This window comes from Blennius ocellaris, assembly GCF_963422515.1.
Source record: "Blennius ocellaris genome assembly, chromosome: 3".
NCBI classification, from domain to species: Eukaryota; Metazoa; Chordata; class Actinopteri; order Blenniiformes; family Blenniidae; genus Blennius; species Blennius ocellaris.
The window spans coordinates 22,977,671-22,991,524 of NC_137652.1; the positions used below are offsets into that span (position 1 = coordinate 22,977,671).

The window sequence follows — 13,854 nt, forward strand, 5'->3', positions numbered from 1 at the left end:
ACAGAATATGACAGGAACTGGACCGGACTCAAACAACGTGAGCCTGTAAGTACATACAGAGGGCAAACAAAATCCACTCTGAACACACAGCTCTAATTACTCTCACACACATTTCTATATTAAAAAAGTTTTCATGCGATCGTCTACAAAACAAAGGATCTTTACATACAGACTTTCCATGCATGTCGGTGGCATACGTTTGTACTCGATGACTATATATATATATATATATATATATATATATATATATATTTTTTTTTTTTTTTTTTTTTTTTTTTTTTTTATAATATTCTGTAATTCATCTTTTACTGGAGGATGAATAAAAAAAATTATAGCTGAAGTTATATGATTAGTTTGTCGCTTTTGACTAATTGTCTGATTTAAACAAAAACAAGTTAAAACAAATCACTACTATAACAACTCTATCTGCCCGCCAAATGATGTGTGCACACCTTTTGTCCGCATTTTGTGTGTGTGTGTGTGTGTGTGTGTGTGTGTGTGTGTGTGTGTGTGTGTGTGTGTGTGTGTGTGTGTGTGTGTGTGTGTGTGTGTGTTCACCTCTGCTCTGCTGGCGGTTGACTATCCCGCCGAGGGTCCAGCGGCGGTCCAGCCTCTTCAGGTGGGCTTTACGCCTTTTAGTGACTGATGATAATGATGAGGGGGAGGAGGTTGAAGGTGAAGAAAACAAACAAAGAAAATAAAAAAAGGATTTAGTATAAGAAGCTCGAGTTAGCTGTGGTTAGCAGCAACAAAAGTGGAAATTGAATTTCGAGATCAGTAGAAACACGTGAACATTCTTGTTGGTTTGCAAACCACCACTGGAGAACCACCGGCGGGTCACTTCAGGTCAGTTACTTACTGGCGGCCGCTCACTGTGAGATTTTATTTGTCTCAGACAGAAGACAGACATCATCGATATTGGCCTAAAATCTTTGGTCTCACAGTGCGAGGGGATCCACAACATGCCCACCCCTACCATCGCTACAGCTTCTAACAACCAGCAGGAAGTGATGCGACGATTAACGCAACATGGAAACATTAGTTTGTAGATTTTGTTGAACACGCTGTTGAAGCAGACCTTGTGCAAATTCACCATTTAGCAGCTAAGACTGAGTGAAGACGTATATTTCACGAGTTCTCGGGTCACATTCAAGGCTTTCAGTACCTGAAGCAGCCTTGACGCTTTATGGTACCTCCACCATGCTTCACAGTTCAAGGCTTATTTCTTGGCCATGCTTTATTAGCTGGTTAGAATGTCATGATTTCTCAATGTTAAATACACCTGAGCCTTTATTATATAGTTATGTGATCACCATCCACTTATTGTACATTTAACTGTTTCTTGGACAATCTGGCCCCATGATATCGGTATACATGATCATGCATCCGATGCAAACCAATTCTTATTCACAATGACAATGCGACCGAGATTCAAACACAAACACTCTGGTCATTCAACAATGAAAAACTTCAAATGAGTAAAACTATTCCAATTGAAAAGAAAACTGCTTAATTAACTCAAAACAGTTAAAACAGAAAGTTCCAGGTGCTAAAAACCAGAACAAAAAAAGTGCTGAAAAGGTTCACCATCATTAACTGTAATCATTAAACTTTTTCGAAATGGAAAATAAGATTTTGTGTATATATAGTCAAACTATATTTGTAACTTAAAGGTATAGTAGAGGATTTTCTTCTTCCGGGTGGATCATCAAAATAACTGGTCCTCCCAATTGTCAATCATTCTGGTGATATATGACGTAAGCCCGTCGTACGTGCTCGTCCCTGCGCGCAGCTCACTCCACACGGTCCTCATCAAGCCGGCGGCTGACCCGACGCATTATTCTCGGACATTTTTACACAGTTTCACCCCCTCTGGTGCAAATCTTCTTGTAAAGTGAGCTTATGTGAGCGATGCGACTTGTGACTTGTAAACAGAGCGTGCACGAGGAGAACTGGATGTCTCTCGCACGCGTTTTAGTAGGCGTTCCGTCTCGGGAGCAGGTACAGCGTTGCGCATGCGCACTTTTTTCAAACGGTGGAGAGGGCGGTTCTTTCCTAAAATTCCTGAAAATCCTCCTGTATACCTTTAAATGAGCTGTTTTATCTTCATTTTAACGGTCAAACGTGCTCAGTGGCTCCATCCTCAGACTGATGGATGGAAACAACTGTTTTATTCTTTCTCTGCTTCCATTATCGCCACATTTGACCTTTCCTCCCTTCCTCTGTATTCCACCTCTTCCTCTTTATTCCACCTCTCCCTCTTTATTCCACCTCTCCCTCCTCCATCCTTCCCAGCCCAGTGCTGCGGCTCTCTGACTGCTGTTGACCTCCTAATTGAAATATCAGCTCAGCTCGGCACAAAGGGAAATGTTATTCTGAGGTAATTTCAGCAGAGGCCTGTCAGTTCCTCTCCAGCGAGCAGAGATGTAGGATCAGATTACAGAGCATGTAGAGATAGTGAGATGTAATAGAGGAGGAGGAGGAGGAGGAGGAGGAGGGAGGGGAGAAGGAGAGGGGGGTAAGAAATGACCATGTGTGCAAACAGGAGAAATCAAGTCTGATGTGTGTGTGTGTGTGTGTGTGTGTGTGTGTGTGTGTGTGTGTGTGTGTGTGTGTGTGTGTGTGTGCACACACGCGCGCACACACAGTTCAATGAAGCAGGAGTTGCATGACAGACTGAAGATGTTTGATAATCCCATTTCCCTCTGCAGAAAGTCTTGCACGATATCTCCACAGAGTTTTTTTTTACTGGTATTTATTGTTTGTCTGCACATAAAAAGTGTGTGTGTGTGTGTGTGTGTGTGTGTGTGTGTGTGTGTGTGTGTGTGTGTGTGTGTGTGTGTGTGTGTGTGTGTGTGTGTGTGTGTGTGTGTGTGTGTGTGTGTGTGTGTGTGTGTGTGTGTGTGTGTGTGTGTGTGTGTCTGTGTATAGGGAGGGGGTTATGACACACTGATGAAATGCTCCATCCCTGCAGTCAGACTAAACATTGGGTAAGAAAAGAGGTCACAACACAACGAGCCTCCTGCAGCCTCTCCAGGGAGCTGAAAGGAATTTTGTGCAGTGCCATAATGTTGCAGCCCCTCCTGGCTGAGGTCTGGTACCGTTTCACCGTGGTGCTGTGGCCTCCTGGGCTCCTAACGTATGACTGGAAGTGTGCGTGTGTGTGTGTGTGTGTGTGTGTTTATGCTGGTCTCAGACTTACAATTGAGATGGAGGAAAGTTACAAAACAAAAATAGGAAAAGAAAAACATTACTCGGATGCATGCAGACATTTCTCAAGATTATGTCCATGTTTTATTTACAGTGTTGATTTTGGTAAAACCTATTTAAACAAAAGAACTAATCTGAAGTTACAAAAAGAATCAAAAAGCTCAAATTGGATCGGTTAGTGGAAGGAAGACGCTCTATTGAGATTTGTGTCTATAAGATACGATAAGATTTGTATCTGAAGCTACAACGGTTAATGGGATCAAGATGCTCTGTAACAGCAGTCTGTCTTTGATCCATTAACTGAAACCATCAGAGTGCAGCTCTTCCAGCTATAAATAGTTCTAATGTGAAACTCGGCATCCAGATTTTCTTAATTTGTACTCAAATGCATCACTCACCACACAGCACCACAATCGACCGCAACATCCGTCTCACGCACGTCACAAAGTTAAACACAAAACCTGCCTGAGCAAGATAATAACAATGGGAGAACAATAAAGGAACGATAACCGAGGATGATAAATTAACAGAAATACAGAACGATAAAGTCCTGGGAAGATTCGTCCATAATCCTCCGCGCTGTCCCTCTCCGACTATACTCCACAGCCGTTGCTACACAATGTTTTGTAGGTCGGGCTAGTGAGAGCATACAATGGCTAGTAAACAAAGGCTTACGTACACAAACACTTCAGATACGCCACCACAGGCCGCCGTGTGGCTACACCTGCTGACAGCAGCTTGTTAAAGGTCTGGCATCAATAGCTTTTTTCACAAAACGTTTTCTTTATTACATCAGCTAGCAGAAAAAAGTATAATCTGGATTACATCAATTTGTGGGAGGAAGATGCTCTATTATCTGGATTACATCAGTTAGCAAGAGGAAGATGCTCTAAAACCTTGTGTGTGCTCTAACCTTCGCCAGTTCTCGAGGTTCCCAGATCCAGGTCGTCTCTGGTCCCGTTCTGAGAGTCCAGGTATGTTGCTGGGACCCAGCCCTGCTCCTCGGCTGTGCTGACGAACCACCAACCTGCGCGCACACACACACACACACACACACACACACACACACACACACAATGTTAAGCATGGCTAGCTGTCACAGGGAGCATCAAAAGTTAACGGTGAGCTGCAGCTCGGTGAAAGAAGCCGAGGGAAAAGGCGATGAACAGGTTGCATCACTCTTCACTTATTGCACAATACTGATAGTATTTCAGCCCGACCCACCCAGACATTCTAGGAAAAGTGTGAAAACACTGTGAGAGCATCAGAATACAAAAAAACCCTCAAAAAACAGAAATGAAACATTGTAAAACTCAAATATGGGTCATTTAAGCAGAAATACTGTTTGTATAGAAGGTTCATGCAAGCATACAAAGGGCTGCAGAAATCGTCCAGCCAGAGAAGCAAGGTCCATATCGGCGTTAGAATAAGAGATGAAAACATTTCAGAGGCTGAACGTATAAAGAAACTTCAAGAACAACCTGGTATCTTTTGATCGTTATGCAGTGTTTTTCTACTCCGGATCACCTGAGATCAAACAGAGTTGTTCTGTTTCCCCTGAACTAATAATAATTTAACATCCTTTATCTGCTGTCGAGGTATTTGACATGAATCTACAGCTGACAGCCTCATGGAAAACGATGGGCAGCACAAATAGTATGTTGATTTATGATGTTTAGTTAAGTAGTTGGAATTATTTCTGCCAGAAAACACTGTCATTCCTGGATTTTACTGCTTTAAAATGAAATAACTCGGACATGTTTGACCGATATCTGGCCTTTTTCAGCCTCCAGAAGATTAAAAAAAGAAAAAAAAACAGTTGTACTCAGGAAGGACACTCCTAACAAAGTGTCAAACTGTTGGTCTGCAGTTTGGGTTAAACTATTTCTGGTCTCCCTCTGAAGAACCTTGAGCAGTGACTCCCAGAGCAAAGACAGAGTCTTCTCATATAGTTTCAGCCGGCCGAGTCGACTCAACACATTAAACCGACAAAACAACAAATGGCCCCACTCACATCGAACAGGGGACGAATAAAGAATGAAACTCAATTGATAAAGATAAAGCTATTGTCATTCATGAAAACAGAAACTTCAATGGGCCCAGATTAGATCCCTGTGGAATGCCTCATATTATAATGACTGTATTTGAGCCAGAAAGCCATTTAACATTTAAATCTTATTCATCCAGATAACAACCAACAGTATAATTAACAGAGAATTACCATTCCTCGTTACTCTACTTCAGTGGTTCCCAATCTGATGTGTGGACAAATTTTAGAACCCAAAGCAGAGACTTCAGAACTGTGTCAAAATGGAGAGAAACCCAAAGCAGCAAGGGACTCCGAGGGAAGCAAAATCAAACAAAAACATCAGTGGTTGCACCTCCTGCATGGTTTAGTCATATTTTGGTCCGAAGTGCTGGATTTCTTTACAGGGACCTGTGTGTGCATCCTCACGGACCTCAGACGATCCCCTGACCGTGGAAACTTTGTGTTTTCATTCTTAACGGTTTTCTTCCCTGCGTTGCCAAAGCTCCGCCTCACAGCAGCCAGAATAGCTCGCCCCATGTGAAACACATTACAGGGTTCCACATGCTGATTCACGGCAAATACTCGAGAGAAAAAAAATAGAAGCTGCAGCAGAATTAGAGCCACCTGTACAGGAGGGAAGAAGGAGCTGCTTTTCCTTTCCTCGTCCCACCTGGCACACAAACACAAATGTCCCACACCCTGAGAGAACCACTGAGGGGGGGGGGGGGGGGGGGGGGGGTTGTGTACCTGGTACTGATAAGAGCCGCCGGAGGCAGAAATAAAGGAGGCGAAGCGACGTTAACGCTCGGAGAAAAGTCTGCTAATTAGGAGAATAAAGAGACAACAGATTGAAAAGAGACGACTGCAGCATTTAAATTTCAACCGAGGCTTCCTCACAATGAGGACAATCGTGATGATTGATGCCAGAACAACTGCAGATGTGGTCAATTAAAAGCGTGGATTTCTTCTTGAAGGACACAAAAAAAAAAAAAAAACTGCTGCAGTTCTGTTGGACTGAAGAAAGACGGATAGAAAGGCTCAACTTCAAACTCGGGGTACGACAGTACAGGTAGCCCACGGTTTGGTCTGGACATTGGTATCTATATAGTATATATACTATTCTAGATCTATATGTTTCAAGCAACATTTGCAGACGGTAAAATTTCTGTTAACCGTTTTCTCACCTCAGAAATACGTTTTGCTAAACTATTCAAATAAAAAAAGTAAAACTTTGTGTCTACAGCCCGGTAGTGACGCCTTGGTAGACACAGCTGAGCGGCCCCGCAATACGATGCGTTTCCATGCGAGAAAGAAATGTGCCGGTGGACACGAGGGGCGAACGCCCATTTCACCGGCACGAGTTGTGGGCGGAGCCACAACAGCGATTCGCCATGAACTCGCGGTGAGTGCTTCTGTGGCCTGTCAGGCATCAATTCAAAATTAATTGCAAAATCGCCATCCATACGGGCATATTGAACCGTGCGGGGCCCATCTGAACAGTTCAATATCTTACAGAGAACCGTTGCCCGTCACAGCTGACCGAATTCAGTGTCTTTAAATGGATTCACTCTCTTTTAGTAGTTTGTTAGATCTCACAGACCAAATAGTTCTGCAGTATTTATGACTAATAACTAACATTCAGAAAGGGTTTGAAGCCACATGCACTCATGCGTGCATGCGCGCGCACGCACGCACACACACACACACGCAGTGAAAAGTATGAATATGTAAGGCAGCAGAGGAGCTGTAATTGGCGTTCCTTCCAGCTCTGAGCTGTAATTGGACTTTCAAGCTAACACCGTGTCAGCAACTTTAATTGGCTGCTTTCTGTCGCGGAGGGAAAGCAGAGGTCAGGGTGAGCGCGACGGTGCAGCAGCAGAGCGGTGCGGGCTTATCACGGGCCGCCACAGGCCCGCCGGACCCTCTGCGGACGGGGAAAGGAGGGGAGATACATGAGGAGAAGGTGATGAGGAGAAGGAAGGGAAACAAAAGAGTGGAAGACATTAGCGGCAAACCGGGGTGTGTGTGGGGGGGTTGCGGGGTAGCAGATGTTTGGCTGCGGCTTCAAAGCTAGCTACAGTTTTCCTCGCTAATCCCACATCAACAACAAGGCGGTGCACGTTCTGTTCACGCGATGGTCGGATCGGTCAGCAGGTTCACGGCGACGGGATTTTTCACATGTGACACACAGACGTTGCAAACAAGACGACTGTCATCCTTCCTCGGTGTTCCCTCCTCGGTTTGTAACGACGAACAGATCCATGAGGGAGCGAACGCAGCCTCCAGAAGGAGCTGCTGCTTCTCTTTCTGCAGGGTAAGCACTTTCAAAGAAATGCCTCAACTCAAACACAGCACAGACGGGGAAGAAACATCGAGAGACAATTTCTTTCATGTCTCTCTTCCTATTGTCTTCTCGGTCCCTGACTGTGGAGATATAGTTTTGCCGATGTTTGCATAATCTCCATATTTTTTCTGCAATAAAAATTGAAAAGAACCAGAAGCTCAGAACACAAAGTCATCAGCATAGAAAGGCAGTTTGTGTTCTGGAAGGTTTGGCAAAAGGAAAGAATTCAGGCTTTCCTCCTTAAACCAACCAATATACAAAGTAAAGGTTGCATCAGAACAATCTGTATGGTCAGCTCCTCTGCCCATCCCACAAATTCATGCATGCACAGCAAAAATGTATCACTTTCATTGACAATAATCTTTTGTACAACACATTTTCTTTTTTTGTCTATACTTTAAAAGCGAAACAACTCGCCACTAAAATCTCTTTGGCATCAACAGCTTCATTAGTTATTCTTTTATTCTTTGACCTACATCATCATCCAAAAATATCTTTTCCATCCATCCAGTGGACGTACTTTCATCCATGCATATGAAATGCTCACTAGACTTCAGTCTGTGCAGCGAAGCCCTGAAATGCTTTAATGCGTACCATCACTCAAAGTAAAAGCATGCAAATTACCCAGGAACAAAATATCTTCCTCTGATACAGAGTCAATAAAGAAGTCAAACTGGAAAAGTTATTCCAGGCCTCCCGAGAATGATCGTCACGTTTATTTTCTGCACAGCCGGCATTTGGAGACTCGCTGCCAGGAGTCGTTGGGAGTCCTGCTGAGTCATCAGAACAAGAGCGGAGCAGCTCGGTGTGAGAGTACCTGCTGCTTTTTGTGATAAACCATCCGAACGCGTGTTTAAAGAGACACGACAACCAGCGAACTCCATCAAACTGCTCCTGAGCATCTGCTGGCAAAGTGATACACTGAACTTTATCAAGCTTTGATGAAACAACCGAGCGGTTTCTTGATTTCTGCTCTCTTTTGTTTGGACTTCGTGACTCTGAAGGCTTCCGCCGTGTCTGCTCTATGATTACAGCATCAAATCCTTTCTTGAAGTTGTGAGGTGGCACATCCAAAGATCGGACTCGTTTGTCCAGCACATCTCACAGATGCTTCATTAGATTTAGATGGGAGGGGTTAGTCAAGACCTCAAACTATTTCTGAACCAATTTCTGTTCAAACTACGTCAAACACGAGTGTAAAAGATATCCAAAACAGTTGTTTGTTTATTGAAGAGTCCATCAATGACACTGGTTCCATGAAAACGTGTGTTCTGTAACCACGATTAGGGAACTGCTACATATCTAAGCATGAAACACTGTCCGAAGAATTACACTACACCACCAGCTCATCTCCGTCCCACAATGCATCCTGGTACCGTGTGCTTACCAGGTCAACCACACTCATACCTAACCGAGAAAACCTGCTTCCATCAAACTAAAACCACCTTTTCCACCTTTTCCCACCAACTAGCAGGGATAGTTGGAAGCTCCTTTGGTGGATCGGATAACGCAGGTCAACCTTCAGTCCTCATCTGCATCAATGAGGCCGTCAATGACTTTGTCTCCAGGTCAACTCTGATAGATCCTGACCAGTGCAGACCAGGAAACACTCCACAAAAGCTGCAGGTTTTTGAGATGGTTTGACCCAGTCAGTATCGAACTGACTCAAATCTTCACATCCTGCACCTCCTAACAGGAGCCATCATACCGAGACAATCACCGACATTACCTGTACTTGTCAGTGGTCTGAATGTTATGGCTTGTTGGAGTGTTTGCACGAGACAAAGAACTTAATGTAATCCTTGTGTGTAGAAACAATCATAGGCGTTAGCGCTGCCTGGTTTGCCAGCTTGACGAACCCTCGCCTGAGGTGGACTGTTTCTCATCAGAGTGACTCAGATGTTAGATAAGAAACGTCTGTTTCACAGAGGATTCCTACGGAGGCTACAGGCCAGCATGAGCTCTGACAGCCTGCATCAATCAGGGTGGTCCCCTTTCCATCCAGGAGACGGTCTGCTATCATCTTCAGTCTTAGCTATAGCATTAGCCAGATTCAAACTCAGTCAGTAAAAATAAGGTCCTAACCTGCTTTAATCTGACCACAGAGCCACCTGTATCTGCTAGAGAAGGTAAAAAGAACACCACAGTGCAAAGAGCTCGAGTATGACAGCCCATGTTAGCACGTATGGAGGTTTGGTGCAGAGGTTAGCAAGACCTCAGTGAGCATTTAATCAACAATGCTTATAGAAGTAACAGGAACAGGACCACAGTAACAGGACCCCTAAGTTTCATGAACAGCTCCAGGAGCTTCACACTCCGACGCAACGTTTCCACGTTAGTGTCAATAAAGAGCAGGACCTGGAAATCTTCCCAGACTTTCGAGGGAAAAAAACAGCCTGAAGGAAGGTTGATGGTCCACTTGTGCACCGTTTTACCTCAGACACACTTTGAAGTTTCCAAAGGCGTTAATCCAACAGAATATCAATCTGAATGTTAAATATTTGCCCCCTGCAGGTCTGAGAGCTGTTTTGTATAATGAACTGAGGTTAGAGGCAATGTTTCCACATCATAAATTCAATGCATGTGCTGGTGAAGTGGGAGGAGGGGCAGCTTACTTTACTGTATGATGACATTTAAAAGGTATTGCAATAACCTGAATGTCTTTTCAAGCATTTGAAAAGACAAGAGAGACATTTATCGAAGACAGTCAACCATGAGGCACAAATCTCCAAACATTATGACCACTGACTCTCTGTGTGATGGCTCCTGTTACATTGCTTTTCATCGAAAGTCTCCATTTGAAGTGTGGAATGTGTTTTTACTGTGTAAAATACAATAATCATATCATAATGATTTGACCTCTGAAAGCTGAAGCTTCCGAGTTATTGAGTATTTTCTTGATTTCCGTCAAACTGAACTCCTGTTTCTCGCTCAGAAGCTGTAATTATTTCATAGCCCGGAGCTTCATATCCTGAGCTAACAGGAGCGGGTGGCGTGAACGACGCAACTCAAAAATCTGTGGCTACTTTCCGAAGCGTGGAAAAGACAGACAGATGGAGAAGCTCACGGAGGACACTGAGGTGTCATCGTGGGCGATGCCAAACCGGCTTGATACCCCCCCGAAGCTCTGCCAGACCTCCTGGCAGTGCGTCTTCCAACACCTCCACCAGCTGACAAGCAGTCACATCACTGAGAGACGTCTTCAGCAACTCACAACTGAAAAGAGGAGATTTTCCAAAGCAGAGGATTATCATTAGGGCCCCGACAGATTAATCGGGAATGGAGAATAATATGTAATCAGCCAATTGCAGTTGGCCAATTGACACAGATGTTCACATCACTTATAAAATGTGAGGAATTATGTCCTTGTGTTACGTACGTTTTGATACAGCCGACGGCGCATTTACTGAAGTGATCGGTTTACCTCAGTGGTAAGTAACTAACTAGTTCGCGAAATAATCAACAACTCAATAAGTCTCTCATTGCCCACGACGTGCCTCGTTGTGTCATTCCTGCTTGACTGATATGTTCGCTCGTTCTCCGTCCATGCTTTTATCGCTACTGCCCCATTGACCGTACGTCGGCATCTTTGATATGACGCATCGAAGCACGTCAATACTAATCGACGTATTTAAGTTAATGCATCATTTCAGGACTTAAAAAAGCCAATCGGCTGATATATCAGTCATTAGAATTTTTGATTCCCGAATATCAGAATCAGCATTCACCCCAAAAATATCAGTATGGCCCTAATCATCATCGTCATCATCAGCGAGACAGGAGGAAGTGATCCTCCAACCGAGGTATGCAATTCTGTTCAATCTCTTCAAGTCAGCTGTGACAAACTGCCCCCTGGAGCATGGATGGCTCTTCCGACTGCCATGAGGCTGCAGCACATCGCTGACCCCCAGGATCCCAATCCGTCTCGTGCTAGAAGATCCATTAGTCTGATGAATCAGAGGGAGAATGAGGTACTCTTCCCCAGCCACCTCAGAGCAGCCTCAAGATGGTGAACCACAACGACGTCACAAAGGAAGACATTTCTACAAAGGCATCTTTCTGCCTTTACTCGGTAATTGACAGATTATCAAGAAACATTACAATTAAACCAAACAAAGAGCATTCAGTAACAGCAGCCCCCCCCCCCCCCCCCCACCGATGCAAACCTCACACATTTAAAGGCCATTTATACCTGGCATTAACATGTGTTTTCGAGCTATCCAATCACATCTGGCTACCTCTGACACAGACTGTTTACACTTCTCCATATCATGCGTTTCGTGCCAAGCACTTCAGAGTTCGGATTGTGTTACTACCTCTACCTCACCTCCTCTGCCCAGGGCGCTATAAGGCACCGTGTCACTGCAGACTTCCAGAGACAGATGTACAGGTTCTTTCCAATAGTTTATTTTTTTTTTTTTTACTTTTAAGTTTTAAAGACTGAAACTCAGACCGCCGCATTCTCTGCCACGAACATACAGCGCTTACTGATGACATTTACGTATTACATAATTTTCTGTCACCACCATCCCGGGATACACTCTCGATGCACGCTGTTCACACTACAAAGCCCTTTTGCATCCCTGACCACCTTGGGAAGTGGTTTGCCTTAAAGCGCTTTGGTGCCTGTTCACACTTTATGTCTCACATCTGATCAGTGGTACAGTGGTTAGCAAAGGTCTTGATCCTGGACTTTTTCTCTGAGTGGTTTGCATGTTCTCCTTGAGCCTGTGTGAGTTTATCTGCATGTAATCCAGCTTCCCGCCACAACCTGGAGACATGCTCCTCCAGAAATCACTGGAACGACAGCAGGAAATAATAGAGTGCTGCTTTTCAGTAACAGCAGCAAATATAAACATGATGTACTTCATGTAACCTTGAGGGAAACGTGTGATGTAAAGATTTGCACGTTAACCTTTCTGGACTCCCGGAAAAGCGGCGATTCTCCATCAGTTTCCCTCAAACACAGGGCTGACCTTTCCTCTGTGTCTCCTACACATTGCTTCGCTCCCACACACTATTATTTCACACAGATTTATCCTCTCCAGCTGGGACGTGGTTCCCATATCCAAGGAGTCCTGCTTCCCTGCCCCTCGACCTCCAACCTCCTCCCCACCTCCATAAATCTCAATCCAGACGTTCCAGTTGCACCACGCTCGTGCAGAGATCGAGCGAGTTTCTCGCCCATGCGAAGTGGCCTGCACGCATGTGGATGGTTCATCTGACTGGCGGGGTCCGGAACTTGACAACAAAAGCACCGCCTGCCTGTGGTTCTGAGCTTGTTCCAATGTCAGGCCGGGCCTGCAGATGCTTCAAAACCAGCAGAAACATTGTGTGTTGGAATTAAAAAAAAAAAAAAAAAAAAAACAGAATATTAATGCAACACACCATCTGTGTTCAATGTGTCGGAGAGGATTTGAAGAGGAGAATACAGAAAAATATGGATTCCAGCATTTCCTGGAGAGGATTAAGAGATACCGCGGCTCTCCGCCGACACGCACCGACGAGGGTTTTAAGGAAAAATAAGCTCTAATTTACAGCCGGGACGTCAGTGTCTTCGCTAAGTGTAGGAAACAAACCGGGAGCAGCGAAGCCTCGAGAGCTGGAGAAAGAGGCTGTGTGGGATATTATACCAGCTCTCATGTGTTTGTCTTGGCATGGATTCCTACGGATGTCATCATCATCACCATCATCATCTCATCATCACCATCATCATCATCATCATCATCATTGTGGCTGTTGCTCCACTTCTTTGGATGACGACAGCGTACATACCCAACTCTCTTAGCCAGAGGCTGATATTTAACTCAGTTTGTTCCAACAACATCTAACACATGAGAGTACATTTTAACTACACAGAAAAAAAACCAAAAAAAAAACTGATACCAAATAGCAAAAACAGCAAGAAGTTCAAATAGGGACAAAAGAAATCCAAAACCAGAGTGTGAAAGGAATTTCCAACTACTTCTCTTTTCCTGTTTTTTGTTATTGTCTGTTTGTTTGTTTGTTTTTAAATGGAGAGTATCTAAGATTTAAGTACAGTTCTACCTCAATTATCCAGACTTCGGTTATTTGGTACCTCGGTTATCTAGTACCTCATGGTAACCGTTTGAGTTTCCAGACGTGGTCCCAGGTTTTAGCCAAGAGGTGTTACGGAACAGTCCCCAACCTTTTTACACCTCGGACTGGTTTTAAGCAACATAATTTTTCTCCAAACCAGCAGGACCATGTATGAAAAGGCCTTCACAAAGCTTAATGATGCATGAAAAAA

At 44.2% G+C, this 13,854-nt stretch overlaps 1 protein-coding gene across 2 annotated transcripts in view; it reads right to left on the reverse strand.

Moving 5' to 3' along the window:
- The window catches only part of sh3pxd2aa (SH3 and PX domains 2Aa), a 68,010-nt gene that overhangs the window by 13,076 nt on the left and 41,080 nt on the right, over positions 1-13,854 (reverse strand). For both annotated transcript variants that reach the window (XM_080520403.1, XM_080520402.1), the window contains exons 7-8: positions 4,124-4,237; positions 559-642 (exon numbers count right to left, since the gene is read on the reverse strand). In XM_080520403.1, the coding sequence (XP_080376529.1) occupies positions 559-642; positions 4,124-4,237 (198 nt within the window). The remainder of the gene's footprint in view (positions 1-558; positions 643-4,123; positions 4,238-13,854) is intronic.